This window comes from Podarcis gaigeae (assembly GCF_964106915.1).
Source record: "Podarcis gaigeae genome assembly, chromosome: 1".
NCBI lineage: Eukaryota > Metazoa > Chordata > Lepidosauria > Squamata > Lacertidae > Podarcis > Podarcis gaigeae.
The window spans coordinates 67,147,669-67,161,920 of NC_139678.1; the positions used below are offsets into that span (position 1 = coordinate 67,147,669).

Consider the following 14,252-nt stretch of genomic DNA (forward strand, 5'->3'; position numbering starts at 1 on the left):
TTCCTGTGTAAAAATATCACTGTAACAAAATATTATTTGAGTTGGGGTACAATTCCACTGCATTCAGTCCCTGCTTGTGGGCTTCCTATTGGCTCCTGGTTGGCCACTGTGAGAATGCTGGACTAGATGGGCCATTGGTCTGATCCAGCAGGCTCTTGTTATGTTTGTATGTTCATTGCCCATGCAGTATTTTTCATTTTATAGAGGGTGGCTAATGAAGCAAAGGGCACTCCCCTTATATGGCTGACATATGAATATGATGGAGAATTATTTTCACTGGACAAATCTCGTAATGGCTGGTTGCAATACCTCAAGTGGCTGTATGGAATAGACAAATCACATTTATTTTAATAAACACCAATGTTATGTACTGTTCTCTTCAGTCTAATCTGGGGAAACTATAAGGGAGAGAAACTAATAGGCTTAGCCAAGGTGTTACAAAGTGTGGGGAAGTGAAGTTGTTCCCCAGTTTGCTTCTTTGTTCAAATAAGAAAAATACACTACCATTACACAGTCTTTTGCCTGAACATCGCCTTCTTGAATGCTTTGATATTTATGTATAGTATTCTATTTAATATCTCATATTGTCTAACTCAATCCAACCATGTGATAACTTTCTTTCATCTCTTATAGTTATCATGACTTCAATCAGAGACATGGCTAAAAGTGCAATCATTTTATGGGCAGTCTGTTTCTTTGCCAACTCCGATGGGAAAGCTGTGGTGTAAGTACAGTATATTGCTGAATTTGTTTAGAAAGTGAAAGGAGTTAATGAGCAACATATTCTAGACATGATGGGGTGGCAGCTGACTGCTGCTGCTTCTTGCTCTGATCACCTCGGTAAATTGCATGAATATTTTTTTGTGAGTAAAAATCCATCATGGGGACCACTAGATGGACTGGAATCCTGATGAGGCCCCATTTGGTTCCAAGGAAGAGTTCCTCTTGATACAAATATAAAGGTGTAGAGGGGCCTATCAGAATTGGGGACACAGTAGGGAGAAAAGAGTTGAAGTCCTGAAACATCCTACCAGAGTGATAATCAGGAACCACCTCCCACCTGGATGCCTTTTAACTCCAAAAAAATAAAAATAAAAGTCAAGGAATTGCTAATTATGTGAACTCATGTCTACTTTGGCCCATAGGTGCAGTTAAAGGTGTTAGCAAACTTTGCAGCCTGGGTGAATTAGATTCAACTTAAAGTTTCTAGAGTTCAAAAACTTTATCCATGCAGGAACTATTCACAGGATGAGTAGAGATGAGAGGGGGGGAACCAGACATCCTGTCCCAACAAAGCTGGGGAAGCAGGGGCGTCTTACCCATAGAGGCTAGTGGTGCGGGGCACCTACTACGCCAAGTTCAGGAGGGCACCAGGGAAGAGGTGGAGGCTGGATGTGGCACCTCCTGGCATCAGCTCGCCACCCTAGCCCACCTCCGCCTCGCCCAGAGCCTCCGTCTGCCGTGGCCACCGCGGCACAAAGTGGCCACCTGAGCCAGGAGGTGCCACGTCCAGGCCTCCGCCTCTTCCCTGCCAGAGGACCTGACCTCCAGCCGCTGCCTGCCTCCTCCAGCCCCACCGGCAGCGCTGTCCTCCCGGAGGGAGCTTTGCACCACTGCGCCAAATATGCTTAAGATGTCCCTGTGGGGAAGGACAAACAAAATGGCTAGGCTTTTAGGGATGGAATTCACTTAGACAAAGAGGCTTACAAGCAAGTACTGGTTAGATTGCTACACAAACAGTGGCATTGTGTGGTTTGAGGTAACAGATGCATTAATTACAAACTGAAGTGAAGGAAATTTATTTGCTTTTCTCCATCCAAAGGTTGGGCTGTTAATGCTATGTGCTTGTTTTAAATCCCACCTTATTTATCTGTATTACAGGAAGAGGTCAGTGAGTGAAATGCAAATGATGCATAATTTGGGGGAACACCTGCATTCGGCAAACAGGCAAAACTGGCTCCTTGAGAAACTGCAGACCGTGCACCATGACCCCCAGGCTGATGAAGCTGCAGGAGCAGTGGATGTTAAGGCCCGTGAGGTCCGAAGCTGGAGGTTGCTCCCTGATGACCTGCAGGCAAAGCTTCAAAAGAAAGCAGTGGATTCTAACAAAAATTATAGAGATGCCACCTTCAAAACAAGACTCCAGTGAGAGGGTCCATAGTGTTGTCTTTCCAGCTAAGTGCATAGAGTAGTGAGCAATTAGGGCATTTTGTTATTTATTGTTTATAAAATGATGTTTAAGGGCATGTCTGCATGATGCTACTTCTTGGGGATTAGGTGTGCTTCTGCTGTACATCTCATTTCTCCTAGTGTACATGTCAGTGGGGGTTCACACACTACTTCTTCAGCTCTTCATATGGCTTACCAGGGGAATTGCAAGGCAGGTGCAAACTGAGCAGTCTGCATTATTATCTTCCATTATTGGGGTAGGTGGCATGAGAGGGACCCTTACCTCCCCAAGGATATCTCCTACACTTCTTGAGTGCTCTACTACTGAGCCTGACACATTGGTCTGCTGCTGTAAGGACATGTCCAAATGAATGAAGAGCATGTATTGCCCAGGTCACTCATTTGGATCTCCAGATGGAGGCAACACAGACAAGCCAGTTGGATCCATTAATCCTCTGGCAGGGTAAGCTGGTGCCGGCACCCACCCGTTACCATCTTCTATCCAGCTTGTTGAAATAATGCAGTTTGTTGCCTTCTCCTGGCAGTTAGGAAAGGGAGTGGCATGGAGAAGTCCAGGCATCAATTTGGGATGTTACAGTCCCTGTCTTAGTTTCTGGGAGATGGTAGCCTCCTGTATCCAGGCAGGCAGTACAGTAGCTGTGGAGATCTGGTTTCACTCCCATCTCTCATGGAGACAATAATGTGAATCAGCAGTGTGTGTGTGTGTGTGTGTGTGTGTGTGTGTGTGTGTGTGTGTGTGTGGAAGATGGCACAAAAACATTGATTTGGAATTGTCCCCATTCTTAATACACGGTCACTGGTAAAATTTGAATAGCTAAATAAATTGACAATGGTTTTTATCCAGAAACGAGTAGCCGTCCTGCAAAGGTACCATAGATTTCAGTAAGTCTCCAAATGTGCTAAACTAAGGTCTCGTCCCACCACTTTCCCATGGGACAAACAGCTGTTGAATCAGAAGAAACGTCCCTTGGTTTTTCTGTGGATTGACGTTTGTTCTGATTCAGTGGTAAACAATGGGTTTTCCCAGAGAAAGGAACGGAGACCTGAGTGGCTTTTGGATTGGCACCAATGCAAACTGACGAAGGGCTTTTGGGGAGACATGGGAGATTCAGCGAACTCGGATTGTTAGATAAATGTGCACAGCAGAACCAAATCGGAAGGGACGTGTGTTCTGATACCTGTAGAGTACGCTAGCTTGTAAAATATTTAAGCTCATAGGCTCAAGTTATCAGCACTTTATTTCATAAAGCCATATGGAACGAAGGAGCACGCTCATGAAGCAGACTAAATCTAGTTTAACTGTCATTGCCTCTCCCCAGGGAACTCTGAGAACAGTAGTTCTGGCGGAGAGTCTAGAGCTCTCTTGTAGAGACTTCTCTCGGTGCCACACCAAACTACACTTCCCAGGATTCTTTAGGTCAAACCATGGCAGTTAGGCTGGCATAAAACACACATTAGTGTAGATAGAACTTGAGACTTGGACAGTATGAGGATGTGCTGCCACATTCATTGCAAGCCCCGAGCACATTTCCTACCACACGTACAAAGGCTTCTCCAACACCAGGGCGGATGTTTGTAGCCCTTGCCTACCCAGAGCCCAAAATGCGCCTCTGAGCACCTTACCTGCAAGTAAGTGTGCTTTGAATCAGAGCCCGGCAACCAGATCTGAAATGTATTTCCCTGGGAGCCCCATTCAAGTCAAAGGAAGTACATCTACATAAATTTGTGAGGCTACAATCCTATGAATTCTTGCTTAGTGGAGACTTGCTCTGAGTAAAAATGCACACAATCCTACGCTATAAGGGGAAAACATCAGGGACACATCATGGGGCACATAGAGTCAACTGCCCAAATTGATCCAGGACTGGAGATGCAGATGGTGCAAGATTTGAGACGGAGGCCATAATCTTGCATTCTCAGCAGCCACAAACTTCCAGTTGAAGATGTTTCTTTTTCATGTGAGACCTAAGGAAGATCAGACGCTGCTACTCTGCACTGGCCTAATCCGGTATGGTTGCTTTTATGTCTGTCTCACCTGTTTGTACGTGTGGCACCTCATGCATTTTGCAAGAGTTGGTGAATAAATAATAAATGTGAAAACACATCTGCCATTTTTAGACTAGAAGTGTATTTGCAAATAGCGAGCTGACATTCATTATATCTAGACAGCAAGGAAAATTCTGGCTCCCTTTAAATCAGTGGCAAAGCTTCGATTCAGGGTCAGAATATTATCTTGGACCCCTACTAAAGACATGTTTCTGCAACAGCCAATACATTACCACAGACGCTTGAACCTGCAGAGAACTGCATTCAAATGGCATTCCATGTGGGAGCAAGGTTCTGACATGAGATAGGGTATGTTTGTGGGACTAAGACCTTAATATGCACTTTCTATTTATTATTTTGCTGTATGTTCATGTCTAACTTACACAAATGTATCTTTATTCCTTTATATCTGTATCTTGCTAATGAATTGTCAAATAAAATGGACCAAAAGCTCTTGGACAGTAGTAGTTGAAAAGCATAAACCTTTGGTCTTTTTGTCATTATTTATACATGCGCTTTCTCATAATTTCGGAAAATAAAACTATTCAGCTTAGTTGAACCAAGTTGTCATTGAGATCAGTATACTATCATGGCAGGGGGAGAGATCAGTATGAAAAATTAGTTTTGACTAAGTTCCTATTCAACTCAGTGGGGATAGGTTCAAGTAACTTACGGATGACTTCATCATTGTGCTAATGTCTTAATTGGAGCAGGGCAAGCATTTTGGCTTGCCAGATGAAACCATCTTCCCTCTCCACCCCCTGTAAGCCGTTCTGAAGATTCTCCTGCCCCCCTCCCCAAGTCAATTTGGGTGGACATGGAAGGAGAGGAAAGGGGTGAAGCCTCATTGTGCAAGTGGAAGTCCACTGATGGGAGTCACTAGTTGAATCCCACCTTTTATTCTGGATCCATCCTACTGTATTTAGTCAGTAAAGCATGAGACTCTTAATCTCAAGGTCTCTGGTTCAAGCCCCACGTTGAGCAAGATGCCTGCATTGCAGGGGGTTGCACTAAATGATCCTTGTGGTCCCTTCCAATTCTACGATTCTGTGATTCTAACAAAGTATTTATGTTAACCTGGAAACACGAGAAAAAACATGGCGGGGGGAGCAGGGATAACTCTGGGAGGACAAGCTCCCCCTGTAACATGTTCAAATGCTGGGAAGAAAACACCAAGTGCATGGTTTTCCATTTGACAGTTGCAGCTCAAGCTGTGGCCCCCTACCAGGGGTGAAAATTGTGCTCTGCAAGTCACAATGACAAATATGCATCTGTTTGTGACCAGTCCAGTCTCAGCTGTTTAAGTTTATTGCAATGACACCATGAGAAGAACTAAGAGACAACAATGGAAATTTTTTACTGAGCACCACAATGTCTGTAATTACTTGCAATACATAACAGCATGCTCTAGCATTATATTTTGATGAGTTAACTGTGGGGTTTTGCGTAGGCAGAGAGAGGCAGTCTATCTGCAGTGTCTATCCTACTCCCTCCTTATTGACCTAGCCATATTTCGATTTGGTATCAAGATAAGAGTTTGGCCCAAACCATGCCACTTTTTTGGCCCAAACAAAACAAGATATAATGGATAAGAATAAGAAACATCTCAACAGTCCTGCCATTAGAGGTCATTATTGGAGCTGAAAAAAATAAACGTAATCATTCAAGGACTTTGCTCCCATAGTGATATTATCTTCAGGCAGAACAGACAGATGATTAAGCTTTTCAAACAAAGCAGGAGCCCTAAAGACAAAGTCACAAGACCCATTTTTAGCTGGCTTAGTCTGCTAGCGTGTGGACCAGCAGTGCTAGCATGTGGAGAAAACTTTTAAGAGTTTCACAGATGAAACTCTTTCGGATGAGAGCTCATTGTAGGATCAGTGTTACTTATGCACACAAGTTATTCACAGCATCCATACAAGATAAATAAAAATGCCAGCTAGTATTCCCCCCACCCCAATTTAGTTTCCTCTTGCCATGGAAAATTGGATAACTAAAAATAACCTCTTTTACATCTGCAGTCACTGCTGATGTGGCTTCTTAGCATATTATTTTTGTTGAGCAGTTTGCTACCAGTGTGGTGACGTTTCAGTGGGAGGCCTCCATTGCTGCGCTCCAAATTCCATTTGCTTCTCAGCTGAGCACAACCTACCCATTTTGTTTCTGGTGACACAAGCAGGCTACCTAAAGTTGCTGGTGGTTGAACCTTTGACCTTTTGCATACAAAGCATGCATTGTACCACTAAGGTAAGTTCCCTACCAGATATATGCTCTGCCCTTCCAGGTAACCATGCATTGAAGGTAAAGGTAAAGGTACCCCTGCCCGTACGGGCCAGTCTTGACAGACTCTGGGGTTGTGTGCCCATCTCACTTAAGAGGCCAGGGGCCAGCGCTGTCCGGAGACACTTCCGGGTCACGTGGCCAGCATGACAAAGCTGCATCTGGCGAGCCAGAGCCGCACACGGAAACGCCGTTTACCTTCCCGCTGGTAAGCGGTCCCTATTTATCTACTTGCACCCGGAGGTGCTTTTGAACTGCTAGGTTGGCAGGCGCTGGGACCGAGCAGCGGGAGCGCACCCCGCTGCAGGGATTCGAACCGCCGACCTTTCGATCGGCAAGTCCTAGGCGCTGAGGCTTTAACCCACAGCGCCACCTGCGTCCCAGTAACCATGCATTGAACTGGACTACAAATCAGAAATCAATTATGGCAGGAGTAGGAGTGGCGGTTATGTGGAACTAAGCTTTGACCTAAGGGTCCCCAGATGTTGCTGGACTACAAGTTCCATCAGCACTGATCCTTGGCAGTGCTGGCTGAGGTTGATGGGAAATGGAGTCCAACACCTGTAGGTTCACAACTTGCAAAACCCCTGACATAAGGCGTTAAGGACTTGCCCAAGAAGAGCAACTTGCTGAGCTCACACCCAGGGCTGATATTATTAAGGCCAACTAGATAGCCACCTAGGGCACAGACCTCAGAAGGAGCACAGTACTAACCTTTGATGGGCACAGTTTTTGTTAGATCTTATAAATTTCTGATTTTTTTAATTTTTAATTTTGAAGAATTTTATCATTTATGAAGTACCAGTAATTAGTAGATTAGAATTAACTTGTGGGCTGCAGAAGTGATGAGGGTTTTCAACAAGTTTTGATAGATGCTACTGAGATTGCAAAGGAACTAGAAATACTACCAAACTTTTGAGTAAGAACAAGTTAGAAAAAGGAGAAAGAAACAGCAGTTTAAATTTGTGGCCCAAGAAAAGGCACTGCAAGATCCGAAGCAGATATCCAAAGTTAGGTTTCTGCTATGCTGTCTCACAACACGACCATAACAGCCTGTTGAAAACAGATTCCAACAGCCACCACACTTTAATTCCCTATTTGGCTTTCTCTGTGATATATACAGTATCAACAACAAAAAAACCAAGATGTACTGAAGGCCTGCAAGAATTTGGAGAAATCACTGATGCTCAATGGAAACAAAGTTATAGATCCCGAAGATCTGTGCTGTGGACCTATACAGCAATAGCTCGAAAACTTTCAGAGTCTATGCTTCTTTTCTTCATACTACAACAAAAACTCCTGGATAATGTGCTCAACGTTTCTAAACAGTTTTGGATTTGAGAAAGATAATCAAAGTTTGCTGTTTCACCGATTCTTGCAATTTAAAATAAACTTAGCAGCTTCAACGGTTGTGCTTCTCATTTCTTTTTCCTGCAAGACATCTGTTTCTGAAAACTGAAGTTAGCAAATATGTTTTTTGGGTTGTGGAGGAGATGTGCCAGTATTTAGCCTTGCCGAGGGCGCCAAATAGCCAGGCCCCGGTCATGCTTACGGTCCCAGCGTGCTTTTAAAAAAAAAAATTATTATTATTATTATTATTATTATTATTATTATTATTATTATTACCCCGCCCATCTGGTTGGGTTTCCCCAGCCACTCTGGGCGGCTTCCAGCAAAATATTAAAATACAATAAAGTGAAATAAATGAAAGAAGCGCCGTCACAATCCTCCACTGATGCCCAATTCTCGGGGGACGACCGTCCACTTGAGCAGATTCGGGAAAAGCACGGGAGGAAGGAGCAGACGTCGCTGCTACCAGAGGAGCGGGGCTAGAGAAGAGAGCGCCGAGGGGCGACGATGCCGCCGCTGCAGCCACCGCTTCCTTCGAACGCGGCAGGCGCCTGCAGGAAGAGCCGTTGGCCGCGGAGCAGCCAACCCGCGCCCACCTTCCCCCGCCTCGGAGGCAAGCCGCCCGCAGCAGCCCTCGCGCGGTAAGCGAGCTTCGCGCTCTCCACCCGCTTCTCCTCCCTCCCTGCTGCCAGGCGACGCCTCGCGAGCTTTCCGCGCCTACCTCTCGCGAGAGCAGGGGCAGACGGCCGGCCGGGGCCTAGTAGCAGCAACAGTTGCCGGCGAGAGGCGGCGGTGAGGGGGAAGCTCGGCGAGGCTGGAGCCCCGGCATCGTGGGGCGCAGCAGGTGAGGAAAGTGGGAGGGCGGCGGGAGGCCCTTTAAGCTTCCCCCCCGGGGGTTGGTTAGGGCAGAATGGGAGGGTCGGGGAGACGGTGGTCGGCAGGCAGAGGCAGGGCGGCGGCGGCGGCCACCGGTTGTTTTCTTCCACGGAAGCGAGTCTGAGCCGGAGATCCGAAGCGTCGCGGTGGCGGCCAGGTTGGGGCAGGTGGGCGCTGCTCGTCTGTGCTGGCGACGGGTGGGTGGCCGTTACCAGGGAGGTCTATAAAATGAGTTGGGTCAGCGGTTGTTGGGAAGCCGGGTACGTGTGGTGGCGAGTGCCGCGTGGTATTAAGGTACGTTTGTGTGTGTACACGCGCATACCTGACTGTGTGAGTGTATGCGTGACGCGCGTCAGATGCGCGTGTATCTGCGTCTACCTGACAAGTGCGGCAAGACAGGTTTCTCTAGGAGGGGGGTATCTGTTTTAAAACCCATGTGGACCACAAAGAGTTGCGAGGAAGGAAGGGCGGGATGGTGGTGGTGGTGGTTGTTATTATTATAAATTTATTTATAGGCTGTTTACGGCGTCGTTCATGGTGATTCCCGGTTCCCTCCTCCCTCTCCTGGTGCTCTTAGCGTTTTCACCGACGGGCTTGTTGGGCGTATGGCTGCTCCCACAGAAGTGCCTTGTCACGGGTAGCTCACCTTTGCCCCCTTCTTTGCCACATCCTGCCCTGCCCTGCCCTTCTGGAAAGGTGTTGGGGGGCATATTGGGGAAAGCCCGCGATGAGGAGGTGGAGAGGTTGTGTGTGTGTGTGGGGGGGAGAGTTTTAAGAATACAATACTGTACTCAAAAAAGTTGGACTGTTTTGAATTTTTTAACGGAAAGCATAGATTTATGGGAAAAGTTGCCTTGTAATTTTCCCAATATATGTGCTGCTCTTTCTGTAGTTTATTCTGACTTTGGTGTTCTAAAGAGAGCAGGCTTAAAATATTTCTAATGTTTACTTGCGAAGATAAGGGATGTTGTTTGTGCCACAAATCATTTACAGTGTCGTTTGTAGTTTTTTTTATTACTATTATTAGAGTTGGCTACCAGTACAGGAGAATGCAGTTGGGTCCAGTAATTCCAGTATCCCCATATCTGTCACATCACTCGTTCCAGACTTATCATTTATTCTTTTATCCTTGTGTCATTCATGTAACTCAGTTGGTGCCACTGTTTTTGTTTAGTATTGTATTTCATTATTTCAAAAAATATTTTCTAACAATACTTTTGATGTCATGCCACATACCTTCTTTATAAATTGTTGTTGTTGGCATCCGTCATCTGACAAAAATTAAATTCCAACAGATGATACTTAGCCAGTTTCTTTTGGAAAGGAGTTATTGGTTCACATAACATGGTAAACCAAACCTTGGCTTAGCTGACACACTGCACTGACTTTAGGACTAGGAAGGAACAAAGTGGTTACAGTACAATTTCCTCTCCTCTCCAGTAGCCTACACATTTCTGCTAAGCTGCGGTTTGGATTGTGTGTGAATGTGGCCATTTTGTCAGTCATTTTATTCTTGCAGTGTTAAAAGTTTTAAACCATAGATACTTAAGACATGTAAAATGTTTGAGTACTTTTCTTATATTTCAAAACAATTTGGGTGTATTAATGGGCTTGTTCAAATATATACATACTTAACTTAGATTTGTGTTTAGGCTATACACTTCATGGAAAATAATAGAAAGCGTCTCAGACTAATCTACTGGATTGTAACATGACAGTAGATTATGGATGACATCCAACCCTACTCATATTTTGATTTCAGTGGGTCTGCTCTGAGTACAACTAATATTAGATATCGCCATTATTATTTTTAAAAATGTTATTCTTGCCTAAATAGAGATTTTAAGCCTCATTAAATCTGTGTGGTGCTTCAGTGAGACACCATGTATCTTTTGGAGTATAAACATCCCGTTTTATTGTAAAACAGTTAGCACTTATGATCCTGGAATTTTACACAACAGGCCTTTATGTTTTCTTCATCTGCTCTGCTTCTTCAAAACCTACAACTTCATTATTTTACTTTCACAGAATATTTGCAACTACTAAACTAGTATGCTTTTTTTTCTTTTGCCTTACTTTGGGAGATGCTCCATCACAATTTTTCATTAATTTCTCTCCAGCCTCCTCCAACAATGCCCCCTTTATCATAGTAATGTAGAACAGTATTCTGGCTTTGGTAAGTAAAAGGAGAGACTTAAATCCGGACAGAAACAGGAATATATTTATGAGAGCATTTTAATTATGTAAATATCAGTAGGAAGAATGTGATTCCTAGAGGCATTGGGCATAAAGGCAAAATGTCCATAATTCTTAAAAATAACTACATGCTGCTGTGAATTATTATTATTATTTATTAAATTTGTTAGTCACTTTATGTTGCCTAGAGCAACCCAAAGCAACTTACAGACAAACAAGCAAGACAATAAACCCCACAGAGATACAATAAAACCAAGAGGAAAATTAAATGCTGTACATTAAAAAATCCCACCCACTCCTAAAAGGCCACAAATAGTTAAAGTCCTGGTTACAGAGGAAAGTTTTTGCTTGGTGCCAAAAGATATGTAGTGAAGGTGCCAGGTGAGCCTCACTGGGGAGAACATTCCATAAACAAGGGAGCCGCCGCAAAAAAAGCCCACAGAACAGTTGCCCCCCTCCAGACGTCTTGTAGAGGGGGCACATGAAGAAGGGCCTTAGATTATGATTGCAGGGTCTGGGACAGTTCATATGAGGAGAGGCAGTCCTTGAGGTATTGCCAGCAGTTTGAATTTGGCTCAATCGCTAACTGACAACCAGTGTCACTATATGCTAAACCGTCTTGCCCTGGTGAGCATCCTGGCTGCTGAAGTTTCTGAACCATCTTCAGAGGCAGCCCCATGTATAATGTATTGCAGTAATCTAACCTAGAGGTTACCAGAGCATAGCTGAAAGGTGCAGCTATGGCCACCAGCCACAACTGATGGAAGGCGCTTTGTTGCCACCAAGGCCACCTGAGCCTCAAGTGACAGCTATGGATCCAGAAGTACCCCCAATAATCTCAGCAGGTGCCACAATATTGGTAATGCAACACATTTTGGCTGCTCAGATCTTTAAAGAATGCCTGTAATTAATTATGTATTTATAACCTGCTTTTCAATAACCATCATAAAGTGACTTACAAAATGCAACCAACACAATATAGTTTAAAACATTTAAAACGTCTTCATCATAACATAAAAAGATATTTGAAAATTAGCTGTCCCAGGAACACAACAGTTAAAGATGTGATATTATAGTTTTAACAATGGTTGTTCAGTTCTTTATTATTGTGGAATGTTTTAAATGGCATTTTAATTAAGTTGTAAGCTGCTCTGTGCTTCTGTTTGTGAGGAAGGTTGGGATAGATAAAAAAGTAAATAAACATTACTAAAAGCCAGCACATAACCTCAACAAATACCGAAATACACAAAACCAAACCACAGTATCATGTCATGCTGTTAAACATGACGAAAACTTTCATTAAAATAGAAAACCAGCTATTAAAATTTTTACTTTGTGAAGGTCCAAATGGATATTTGGTAGAACTTTAGACAATGACTTAAACTGGAAAAGAAAATAAGGTGCTGTTTCCTAAAACTTCAACATTACACTAATGTACCTTAACTGGTGTAAGCTCCTCATTATTCTGAAGCAGCAGAATGCTTACCACCCCTCCTTCTCATTCCATCAGTTGTCTTAAGAGGCTGGTTCCCTATATATCACAGTGGAACAAATAAACTGCTAATTGATAAAAGTTCTCCAGAGGAAGTTTCTTGACATAATGTAATTTCATGTGCAAAACTATGTCATAAAGTGTCAGTTATCTTGTATGAAAGCCATGACTTGAACCTAGAGAAGTTTACTCCATCAGACAAGCCTATCTGGCCCCAATCATCTATTTAGTACCGTGGGACAGGGAGGGTGATGACATGTAAGAAGAAACAAGGAAGAGAGAATGTGAGGGTAAATGGGGAAGAGATGTTTGAAGATGAGGACAGATGAAAAGGAAAGGGGAAGAAGAGTCGGGTAACTAACCCAAGATTTGCTGGGATACGAGAGTTTGGATTTGGCAGATCTTAGTCTTTCCCAGTTGAGTCAGGTAGATTTTTAATTTTTATTTATTAAATGGTTATATCTTCTTCCAAAGATCTCAGGGCACTTCACAGCATAAAATACAAGATAAAAACACAAAATATATAATAAGGACAAGAAAAACAAACAAACCAATAACCCACAAACACATTTGAAAGGATAATCAGCCAAAGGCTTTGTTGAAGAGGAAATTTCACCTGGTGCCTAAAGGTGTATAATGAAGGTGCCAGCCAAGCCTCCTTCGGGGAGCCACAGCAAAAAAGGCCCGTTCTTGTGTTGTGGTAGAGGCACACAAAGATGGGCTCCCAATGGTGATTGCAGGGTCCATGTCAGTTCATATGGGGAGGGGTGGTCCTTGAGGTATTTTGGTCCTGAGGCATTTAAGGCTTTATAGGTCAAAACTGGCACTTTGAATTTGGCCTGGAAACTAGTTGACAGCCTGTGCAATTGGGCCAGGATCAGTGTAATGTGTTCATACCATCTTGCCCTGGCAAGTAGCCTGGCCATCAAATTCTTCACCTGCTGAAGTTTCTGAACCATTTTCAGAGGCAGCCCTATGTAAAATGAATTGCAGTAATCTAACATAGAGGTTACCAGCAAATAGACAACAGTAGTAAGGCTGATCTCACCCTGGCTTAGTCTGTGGCTCGGGCAGTGCAATTTATGCTGATGTAAGACCCCAAAAGGGGCATTCCAGAGTGTGGTAGAATGAGGCAAGGAGAAACTTATACCTATTCTAAACTTTTAGCTTGGTCATATTGTGGGACTTTGGGCTAAGTGCTCAGAACTGACCCACACACTTTCCTGCCAGTTCAGGTGACAGTAGCCCCCCCCCAGCCTCCTGAATGGAATTTGGAATAGCAGCAAGTTCTGACATCACTGATTATGCTAGTTCAGATTACACCACCTTTCTACAATTAGGAGGAGGAGGATTATATTTATATCCTGCCTTTTCATACTGGGACTCAAGGCTGCTTACAAATTAGAACAAGACAGATAAAATTCAAAAAGCTAAGAACATATAAAAATAAGCATTAAAAATAATTAAACTCAAGTAGAATGAAAGAAAAAAAAGCTATGGTTTTCCCAGTAGTGATGTATGGAAGTGAGAGCTGGACCATAAAGAAGGCTGATCGCCGAAGAATTGATGCTTTTGAATTATGGTGCTGGAGGAGACTCTTGAGAGTCCCATGGACTGCAAGAAGATCAAACCTCTCCATACTGAAGGAAATCAACCCTGAGTGCTCACTGGAAGGACAGATTGTGAAGCTGAGGCTCCAGTACTTTGGCCACCTCATGAGAAGAGAAGACTCCCTGGAGAAGACCCTGATGTTGGGAAAGATGGAGGGCACAAGGAGAAGGGGACGGCAGAGGACGAGATGGTTGGATAGTGTTTTCGAGGT

General features: G+C 43.9%; 2 protein-coding genes across 9 annotated transcripts in view; both read left to right on the forward strand.

Moving 5' to 3' along the window:
- Positions 1–637: 637 nt before the first annotated feature.
- Positions 638–2,246, forward strand: PTH (parathyroid hormone). The gene is made up of 2 exons (XM_083726180.1): positions 638–724; positions 1,882–2,246. The coding sequence occupies exons 1-2, from the start codon at positions 639–641 to the stop codon at positions 2,147–2,149; spliced, it is 354 nt and encodes a 117-aa protein (XP_083582306.1). The 5' UTR covers position 638; the 3' UTR covers positions 2,150–2,246.
- A 6,240-nt stretch (positions 2,247–8,486) lies between these two features.
- The window catches only part of BTBD10 (BTB domain containing 10), a 34,113-nt gene continuing 28,347 nt past the window's right edge, over positions 8,487–14,252 (forward strand). For 2 of the 8 annotated variants that reach the window (XM_083725279.1, XM_083725276.1), the window contains exon 1: positions 8,593–8,710. The gene's annotated coding sequence lies outside the window, so the exon portion shown is untranslated. Of the gene's footprint in view, positions 8,711–10,862; positions 10,919–14,252 lie in introns of all 8 variants that reach the window. The other 6 variants (XM_083725277.1, XM_083725273.1, XM_083725280.1 and 3 more) reach the window with 6 other exon arrangements.

Bases quoted from the DNA above. Each gene is read 5' to 3' on its own strand.
- PTH (XM_083726180.1), top strand. From the start codon at position 639: ATGACTTCAATCAGAGACATGGCTAAAAGTGCAATCATTTTATGGGCA. The intron at 725-1,881 runs GTAAGTACAGTA...TCTGTATTACAG, and splicing joins TCCGATGGGAAAGCTGTGGT to GAAGAGGTCAGTGAGTGAAA.